Raw genomic sequence first — 10,078 nt, forward strand, 5'->3', positions numbered from 1 at the left:
ATCTCCATTACTAAGAGTTCCTAACAGAACATTGTCAAATCCCTGACTTTTTTCCTCTGTCACCCGTGGCAACATGCTTTTCCATGAAAGGTGAATTCCTCCGAGTGTGCAACCTGTCACTCTCCTCCCCTCTCTCCTGGCCAGATGCTTAGAATAGAAAAGACCTTTACCTCCTACAGGAAACTATTGCCACCCCAATCCATACGGTTGTTGCAATGATTTTATTTCCAATTTGCAAAATACTTTTCTTACATTAAGTTTAGCAGTTCAGTATTTGAATTGCATTACTTTAGTAATATGATGTGGAATGATCAATAGACGTTTGACACTGATTCTGACATTTGCAATAACTGCATCAAGCCTGCAACCCATAAAATGTTTCACTTCATTTGAAATGCTTTTCCCGACCTTTACTGCAGCCTCTTTCAGTTCTAATTTGTTTCTAGGGCTTTCTCCCTTGAGTCGCCTCTTCAGGAGGTGAATTTCATGATTGGGTTAAGGTCCGGTGATAGATTAGGCCAATCTAAGACCTTCCACTTTTTTACCTTTGTTGTCTTGGCACTTGGCAGTGTGTTATTTTGTTGCACCACAGAAGCTTCTCTCTATTTTAGTTAGAATACATTTTCTGTAAATTGCCAGATAAAATCTTTTAAATACTTCAGAATTCATTCTGTGCAACCATGATGAGTTTCATTCGTGGAGTGACCAAGCAAGCCCAAGCCAATAAGGCACCTTTAAAAAACAAATTTGCTCCGGTCACTGTCCTTATGGTCTCTGTCATCTTATTTAGGACGATGGAGTTGATCCCTTGCTCTGCTCTTTCATCAGAAACAAACACGAGCGCATCGACAAACACACACACTCTTGCACACAGCACTTAACAGTTGCCATGACAACATTCAATACCCCTTCTTTCCAAAACACATTGCAGACTTTCTAAAAATAATATCTTTTCTCGCAGACGGCAACCTTCAGAGTGAAACCCTGCGTAGCGCTATAGTGACAAATTATAAATTAATTGCCGCTTATTTTCTTCAGGCCTCGTATTCACTGTAGCGGTCACTCTGTATTGTTAGGTGACCTGAGAGATGCTCGGGTCAGCGTCTCCTCCGTCTCCAGCCCAGTGGCTAGACGAGTGCACGTTGTTGTGAAGCAACATAAATACTGGAGACACTCAGCGAGTGGGGAGAGTGTTGGCACTGTGCACGGAGACAAATTAAGGCCATGTCAGCCACAGATCCAACAGCGGAACAGACAGCCTGCTCATGGATGATACAATCCTCACTCAGTCACTTATGCGTGCACAAACCGATATTCAAACTCGCGGGAATAGATTTATCTGCAAGACGTTGGTTGGATTTGTCCATTTTTGGCAAATATTTGTTGCTTCTGAGGCTCTTGATGTGATATTGTGATGTTGCATGAGTGCGTGGCCTGATGCGCCTAAAGTCACCCTCGTATTCGCCGCTCAGGGCGATGAGCCATTCATGGATCTTACGTAACCGGCGATGTAAAAGATATCGGGCCTCGTGTGACTGAAATGTCCGCCATTGTGTTGGGACAATGTGACAACACACTGACCCGGATTTTCTGTAAAATGTCCACAAGAAATCACTTTATTGAGGCACGCATAGACAAATTATGAAACTGTAGCATGGAAAATTAAATAACCAGTGCGAGTATATTCATAGAACATTTATTTTGTAGATTGAACTTCCTGTAAATCCACACAAAGTACTATAGCGACTGTAAAACAATGGCTCTAGGTCATATACATCTATATTTCAGAATATAAAAATAAACTTTTTTAATGTAAACTCAGGATAAAGCGTTAATAACCACATATCAGCAACTTGGATTTACAGTTGTATGGTGTTAGCACACTGTTGTTAAAATACTTGGCATTGAAAGTAATTCAGAACAATTATGCTAAAAACACAGGTCAACACATTTTTACATTTTTTTTAATCAGAGATGCAGGTAAATTTGTCTAGATCATTTTTTGCATTGACTCCGATTCTGCCTTTGTTTTTTTTCTTTTTGCAACATCAGGTTTTCAGAATAATAACGATAATATATTATGTAATTTAGTCATATATTTTGTAATATTTATAAGTTAAGGTTCAGCAATGGAATTACGTTCTCAAGCATTAAAGATATAAATTACAAAGTAGAGTAAAATCCGTATTGTGCGAACCTTTAGAGGTTAAACTTATAACCAAAAATGAGAAATCTCAGAAACCCAATGTGCCAAAAGGAAAACATCAATGTCACAAATGTTTATAGACATATCTCTGATTAAAAATTGCTGTTGACGAGTGTAATAATACACATACAGGATGCGTACAAACCCTTAGCAACATATTAGGTCATTTTTGTTACAAACATTTACCATTAATTATTTAATGGTTCGCGTTCACATCCCCATTCCAAGATTTATTGCCACAACAACATTGAGACTACAGTGATTAACACCAAATTTGAGCACAAAAAAAATCCTAAAATATACCCTTTTCCTGAACATAACAGTCTTATTTATTAACAGTCAGATGAAAACTATTGAGATACTTGCTCACGGTCTCACTTACCGTGTACAGTAAGGTGCACGAGGACACCGCAACAGTCAGAGATTACAGTAGAAAGCTATCAGTGTATAACAGTTCTTGTCAGTAGCTGTTGATAGTGCGACCTATTGAAAAAAAAATGCTTCGCCTTTCATAAATACATTTAACATTGGATAAGATACACAAAACAAAAAGTGATTACATTTTGTTTTGGTCACCGTTTGACCCGGAGCTGCCCATTTTGAGTAGCGTGAGCGTAAAATATTCATCGCCGGGCGACGCTGTTACATACGACACGTTTTACTACGGTCAGAAGACAAACTAAAAGGCATTATATACAAGTTAACCTTCATGCTTCGTCTTTGCTTGTGATCGGAGGAGTGTTGCCAGTAGCCACGCCGTATATTCGTTCGTCTATGCTTGGCACTCCCCACTAATGTACAGCAAATGTACAGCAGCAAAAAAAAAAAAAAAAAGCCACAATGCTGCAAGTTACACAACCTCGTTCCATGGCAACCACAATGAGTGAGAGGACAGCAACAGCTCAGCGGCTCACGCGCCGGCACCTCAGTCTGCCTTGTCCTCGCCGTTCTCGGCCCAACCTTGGCTCATAGCGGCCACCACGATGCTGTACATGTTGAGCCAGGCTTGACGCATAGCCGCCGTGTAGGCCTGGCCCAGATTACACTGAAGCATGTAGAGGAGCGACTCCCCTACCACCTGTGAGAAACCCAAACACGAATCAATGTGGATGCTTTAGAATTCCGTTGCTGTAAGTTTGTCTTACAGTAAACGACTGTGGTTTGACCCCCACAGCCTGATGCTTCCTCCCGAGGTTGAGAAGAAAATCCCCCAGGGAGTGAAGATCGTCAAGATGGCTGACAGCGGCATCGATCACTAGCATCACCTGGGATCAGGCAGACGAGGGATGATTATGGATAAGTTTTGCTCCATTGACTAAAAATGATTACTTTTCTATATTTTTTCTCATGCAATGTTTTGACTCACTTGCTAAGCAATCCCATATTCTGACTAATGAGACACTCTGTGATTGAGAAGCTCACCTTGGTGACATGCTCCAGGAACTCTGGGCTGGAGAGGCAGTCTTGTGTGTTGCCACAGTTTGTGTTGTAGTGAAAAAGATTGAAAAGAGCTGGGTCTAGCTCAAAAAGCCTAGCAGGGATACAAACCACACATTGTTTTGTGGAGTGATACATGGGTTGCAATCTTTTAGCTGTTTTGAAAAAACAAACAAACATTCCTTTAGATATACTTTACAGCAGGGGTCACCAAGTCACCCCCAAGGGTCACATGGGTAGCCTGGGGGCCTGTTCTAAAAGTAGCTTATCAGCGATGAAGCATTGTGATTTACTAGGGATGTTGTAGAAGTAATAATTTGAATAATAAACACTTGCACAGTTATAGAATACCGTATGTTGATATCAATCTTAAATCATATTATTCAAATTAATTAGCACAATCAGCATCTATTAACTATTAGACAAGGCAATAAAGCTCATTTCATACTCAGTGTGCTTCTCAAATTTAAAAGTACATTTAAAAACAATTACAAACAAGAGTTAAAAATAAAAGCAAGGTAAAGACAAAAGTCGCTTTCTAAAAGAAGACCTCTGGTAATTTGAGCAAATTTGTTGTTTTGGAAGCTTATATCAAACGGTAGCCCTTCGGATTAATCAGTGAAGTAGCTGTCGGTTTCAAAGAGCTGACCCCTGCTGTAGGGAATACCTTCAATGAATCCCGGAAGATAAAGTAACTCTTGTTATAACTCCCCTATGTGAGAATGATGCAGACATACAGACAGACAATTAGACAGAGAAACAGCATGAGAGAAAGCACAGCAAGGTTTCCCCCATGTTGTTGTGACATAAAAGAAATCACTCCTCTGTCAATCAACTGTAATGTTACAATTCACAGCATCGCACATTTTCCGTGACAAACTAACATTTGTGAATCTCTCATGCACGTGTCAGATGAAGCGGCTAGTAGATAATAACATTGAAGGCTGTCGCCAAGCAACAAGACAAGCCGCCTCTGGTTTCCGGTGGAAGTGCACATAGAAAGGTGATGCTGCTTGGACTTGGAAACAAAACGAGATTGATGCCTTCGAGACTTACCTGGAGAACATGATGACACCATGAGGAACTTTATTCTTGCCCAGGCTCTCCCAGCTGCTCCGTATCAGCTCCTTGTCCTTCCCTGACAGGTTCTCCATCCTCCTGGGGGGGCTTTAAGTTCTTCTGGAGGGGAAAGACACAGCTCCTCTACAGCACAAGATGGCTCGCTTCTGGCAGAGCCATAACATCGGAGGGGGTCCTCAAGACAAAACTTCTGCACCTGCAAGACAAAGTAGAGCATCAAGTTATGCGGGAAGGAGCTGTGGGGGTGAAGACATACGCAAAACCACACGTACCTTCCCAAAAAGGTAAGTCTGAGCTGTGAACTTGTTGTGCGGCAGCCGCGCTGAGGGGGTCTGCTGATGTGAGAGTGCTCGAGCGTGTGTGTATGTATGTGTGTGTGTGGCCGGTAGCTTTGCTTCAAACTCTGATGCACTTGCTCTCTGGTTTCCCCCCCAGCCCACCGTGCAGACAAGATGCCAAGTTGTGCCACGCTCTCATCTGTCACCAAGGCTGCTATCTCCACCGCTCGTTCCCCCCCCCCCCCCCCCCCCCCCCCCCCCCCCCCATCCCCGCTCGCCTCTTGACGCGCTCTCTCTTTCGCTCTCTCACCAGTTATTATTCATGCCACAGAAGGAGAGAAAAAAAACAAGAAGCGGCATCTCTGGCTTGTGTCGCTCAGTCGGGGCTCGGTGGCACAAGCCGCAGCTCCTCCTGCAGGTGAGCTCAGGAATGAAAAGTTATGTTAATATGATGTTATGATATGATTCCAGAGTCGATTTATTAGGGAAACAAATATCTGCTTCTATCTACATGAGAATAACACACCAGTTTTAGGACATAAACTTCACATGTTGGATAAATTCTCCAATATTTTTTTTTCCAATAGTGTTTTGTTAAAACTCTGTAGGTGCAACAGGCATGCTTGAATAAATTTCTTGCAAATATTACCTAACAGGTCAGGGAGGCCTGGGTTTGTTTTTAGCCGCGCCCCGTCTAATCAATGGTGCATCCCTGGGATACGCTGTTCCCATGACAACACGGGAGGATGTAGCCGAGCACGTTTGAAATCGCATGGAAGCGCTGAGCATTGATCAGCTGGAAATTCTATAGTTGTTTATCACAGTGGATAATTATATGCGATTGTTTTTTTTTTTCCAAAGGGATACATCATATTGTTCAATAAAATACAAAATAATTTGACTTTCGAGTGGATTTTCGATAATCATATGATCCAAAGTCACGCCAACTTTAGTCGCTTATGGGAAATGACACACTCGCCCAAAAAGAGGAAGAGCTCGATGAGCTTTTCATTATGATCGAATACATATTGAGACATTCTCATGTGGTTCTTTCAAAAAAAGATCTGGAATTCCAAGCTGTCAGCTGTATAAGCAAAGCCTTCCAAAGGAGGCCAGTGTACATGAGTAGAGTAATTGATGTGGGTCTGTGGGCTCGCAGCAAAAACCACCAAGCTGGTCAGCGTGACTACACGAGGATTTATTTAGGTGGCAGAGCGGCTCCAGTGACTTGCAATTTGAACCACGCTATGGGAGAAAAGGCCCTTGCGTGCATTTGTGCAAAACTGTTTGGTAATTTATACTAAGTTGTAGTACTCACAACATGCTTGTATGTCCGGAACGTTTTGGATAAAGGAGTTGATAAACAAATGTTTGTATTTAGTTTTGAAAATATTTATTTTGATAACCAAGTGTCCACAAAAATATTTATTATCACGTAAATGTATCTAAAAGATTTTGTGGCTCAACTACAGGGTTATTTGTGCTATTGCTACATGTTTTCTAACTGTTTTTTTTTTTGTTTTGGTTCAGATGTTTTGAGATTTCCTAATTCGTACTTGCACATGTTTGGCAGATCCATTGTTGGTGTGGTTGAGTAGACATGAGTCATATTTGAATACAGTGTTGTGTTCTAGCCAAGAGGCCACAAAAACATTGTACCGTCTTATCATGACAATCCTTGTTGGACTCCAACGCTGTTCGCCTCCACGTCTTCAATTTTCTTCACCGTCGTCTACATTTTCCTCCCTAAATCAGACATGCTGGCTTAGAAAATGTCTATATTGTAATTATATTTCATTTTTACTTGGCTACTATATTTTTTGTGTTCCGGGCAGGCCTACAAAATTATGTAAAACCACATGAAGTCCACATGCTATTCATAATACTGGACATTGTGGGATCACTTCAACAATTTCTAAAAATTCTCACTCAGCTGCAGTTCTTGTCAGTGTTGTGGACGTTGGGGCATGTGTCATCCTCAGCTGGTGATGAGATGGACGACACGGTGACCGCACCTCCTTTTTCTTCAACAAAACGTTCTTCGACGCCAGCTTTCCTCAACTCGTTCTTGTAAACTTGTTCCGCTTGAGCTTTGGCGTATCTCTGATGAATCAAAGATGACATCATAGCAGTATATGCAAGCGGAGGATGATGCGGCCGAACACGTCCCTCACCTGTTTCACCTGTTCAAACAAAAGGGGGCGCTCTCGAACGCGAGCGTTCATGTCGTGTAGATCCCGCATGTAATCTCTTGTCCTTTGTCGATCCGTCTCCCTGTGTAGATGATCTTTGTTTACAAAAATGGCTACAAACTGAAGAATGACCGCCTTGCTTGCTCAGCACTCACCGATGGTGCTGCAGTCTTTCGTCGTAGACTTCTTTCAAGCTTTTGTGAGGGTCCATCGACTTGGCGTGGAGGGAAACCGTCTTCCTCAAGGCCTCCGACTTGCTCTGGTATTTCCTCGCCCAGTCTGCACTTTCCTGATTCTTCCCATCCCTCATCTCCATGGATTTCCTATGAATATAAATTAGGTGAGGTACATCATTTATTAAGCTTTCAAATCAATTGTGGGATTCACTTCCATTGAATTCATAAATTATGTAAAAAAACACTTAGACTAGATTTCTTTGAATTGCTTGTTCGCTCAATCAATCATAAGCCTAACAAGATCTAGTTCATGACCTTACCTGATGGCCATGCAACATTTCCTGGTAGCATCTGTGATGTAAGTCGGAAGTGTGTCTGCAGACAACGACCTTAGGGCACCACATGACTTACTTCGCCTCATATTATTTTGACTGGGTATCTGTAAAAAAAAAAAAAAAAAAAGGAAAACAAGGGTAGTCTCACATTATAAACACAATTTTACAGCCAAAGCACATTCAAATTATTAATGGTGACTTTGTTACTCAAAATATTACCAAACCTGTTACTAAATTGCAATGTTCCTGAATCCTCAGGAGAACACACTCAAGAATAGAACAGGAGGAAAGCTGAATTATTATGTAAGGACGGGTGCATTTTTTACATACTATGTGCATAGGGTACAGAACGACTGGAGAAAACCACCCTTCCCACAAGATGACATGCAACATGGCTTTGCAACAACATATTTTGAGGTTAGTTTTAGAGGTTACGGTACATACATCATGGTTGGGAGGTTTAGAAATATCTTGCGATGAGAAACCAGGCTCATGTAACATTAGGTTGTTCTATTTTAACTCCAGCACAAAAAAAAAAATGGGAGACACTAAGGATATGTATATATTTTCATTCTACGATACAATACAATGTTTACCTGTGAGATTTCAGGACTCATCCTACTTTGCCTGGCAGGAAGAGCAGATGTCCTCAGGTAGAAGGGTTGACACTTGGTTAGATCTTTACTTAGTGTTGCTTTCAGACCTTCTGCCCGCAGGGCTTTGTGCAACCGGTTGAAATCGGGCACCTGCTGGTTAATCTTGGGCTGAAAGCTCGGCTTCTCGTAAAGGAATCCCAACTTTTCCATTCTGGTGGACTCCGAAATGCGAAGTTTGGGCTTGTCTGGATTCTCCTGTTGTGTAGTGCTGATGTGGCTTTTCCTGCAACGCTCCCGCTCTGTACATAAAATGCAAAGAAAATTTTGTAATGCACAAAGTATCTGGCACATTATTTTTGATACAGATTTTGTAATTATTTATTTGATTGTGGGAGTGTTCGTATAGTTTAGTCCAAAAATATTAAGTATTATGTCAGTTTTTCCAAATATTTTCATTTGTGTAGAATAAAAGTTCTCACACCTGCTGGCGCTTTAACTTGTTTGGGACACGACTGCTGAACATTCTGTACAGTCGTCTTTTTTTCTTGCAGCTCAACCAGCTTCTCCTGTTTCTTCTTTTCTCTCTCCTGGAAGCTGAAAGGTTTCTGAACCGAAAGCAGGAAGGTTTTTCTTTCCTCTAACCCTTGCTTTCTTTCCTTGTCCCGCCGTTCCATCATCTCCTGATAGAGAGGAAGTTTGACTTGAATGGGGACAGGAAGTGCAGTGAACTTTTTCTTGCACTCAGCTTCGGCCTCCTCCTCTTTCTTCTGCTGTGTTGTTTTGCATGAAGGTTCTCGTTCATATTGCCGTGTCTGGGTGGGAGGCCGAGTGGAGTGTTTCTTGCACTCAGATGAAGATTCCAAAACTGGAGCAGACAACCCCAACAGCCTAAAATAGTTTGATAGATTACTGTCAAACCAACTAGCAGATGTCCTCCGTCGACAATGAATCTTTAAAAAAAATCACATCTCTTATAGTTCAAGTAAAAATAAGTAGACTGAGGAGACTTACTTGGACCTTGGAGACAGTTCTGCTGAGAGGAGAGTGTTGTGATGAATCCTGCTTTCTAATTGCTCTCTGTGCCTCCTCTCGGTCTCTTGCAGCTGTTGTCGGATAGTCTCGCTCAGGGACCGCAGCCTCTGATGGAGGATTTCTTCTGATTCCGAACCATCTGTAAGCATCATCTCTGGTTCTGACATATTTGCTGGACAAGATGGTTGCAATGTCATCTGAAATGTTAGGGAAAAGGTTATCAGTCATCCATCTATATGTTTTCTTTTTCTCCATCTTTCTTGTTTGAAGTTTAAAAAAAAAAAAGTTTTGATGAAGCCTGTTCCCTCTCTTAAATGGCCACTAAATCAAACATGACCCACAGGACCAGTCTGCGTATGACGTGTTACCATGGCAACCAAACAATCCACTCCGCTGAGCGCGTAATGTGGATAAAGAGTAAACTATTAAGAAGTGAGAGAGAAAACTGAATTATATTTATTGTTAGTTTCAACTTCAGTGTGCAATCCATCGTTATATTATTTAACAGTGTAAACAGCTCCTAACCTGTGAAAAGGCAAACTGTGCGTGGAGTTTCCCTGCATCAAGGCTTCATCCCTGTACAGAAATCTTCGTCGATAAAGTATACTGTTCTGCATTTGAACTTATTTGCAAAGAAGATACAAAGTTAACCAAAAATAAAAATTAAAAAAAGACAAGTGGCTGCACCACTATTGGGCGAGCTTCGGTTTCTCTTGAGCGTTTTGTGTGGTCAAAAACGGAAGCGC

At 41.6% G+C, this 10,078-nt stretch overlaps 2 protein-coding genes and 1 long non-coding RNA gene across 3 annotated transcripts; 1 reads left to right on the forward strand and 2 right to left on the reverse strand.

Moving 5' to 3' along the window:
- Positions 1-1,680: 1,680 nt before the first annotated feature.
- Positions 1,681-6,747, reverse strand: ngb (neuroglobin). The gene is made up of 5 exons (XM_049740340.2): positions 6,661-6,747; positions 4,700-4,919; positions 3,629-3,737; positions 3,352-3,471; positions 1,681-3,284 (listed from the first exon to the last, which is right to left on the reverse strand). Exons 2-5 carry the CDS (start codon positions 4,795-4,797, stop codon positions 3,132-3,134), a joined length of 480 nt encoding a protein of 159 aa, XP_049596297.1. The 5' UTR covers positions 4,798-4,919; positions 6,661-6,747; the 3' UTR covers positions 1,681-3,131.
- On the forward strand, positions 4,872-5,902 carry LOC125980823 (uncharacterized). Its single transcript, XR_007485771.2, has 2 exons — positions 4,872-5,007; positions 5,159-5,902. It is a non-coding gene; the product is annotated as an uncharacterized lncRNA (long non-coding RNA).
- fam161b (FAM161 centrosomal protein B) lies at positions 6,498-10,063 on the reverse strand. The gene is made up of 8 exons (XM_049740338.2): positions 9,858-10,063; positions 9,312-9,529; positions 8,782-9,188; positions 8,301-8,599; positions 7,690-7,808; positions 7,349-7,516; positions 7,176-7,275; positions 6,498-7,104 (listed from the first exon to the last, which is right to left on the reverse strand). Exons 2-8 carry the CDS (start codon positions 9,527-9,529, stop codon positions 6,931-6,933), a joined length of 1,485 nt encoding a protein of 494 aa, XP_049596295.1. The 5' UTR covers positions 9,858-10,063; the 3' UTR covers positions 6,498-6,930.
- Positions 10,064-10,078: the final 15 nt, after the last annotated feature.

The sequence above is a fragment of the Syngnathus scovelli genome, chromosome 14 (genome assembly GCF_024217435.2).
Source record: "Syngnathus scovelli strain Florida chromosome 14, RoL_Ssco_1.2, whole genome shotgun sequence".
Lineage (NCBI taxonomy): Eukaryota > Metazoa > Chordata > Actinopteri > Syngnathiformes > Syngnathidae > Syngnathus > Syngnathus scovelli.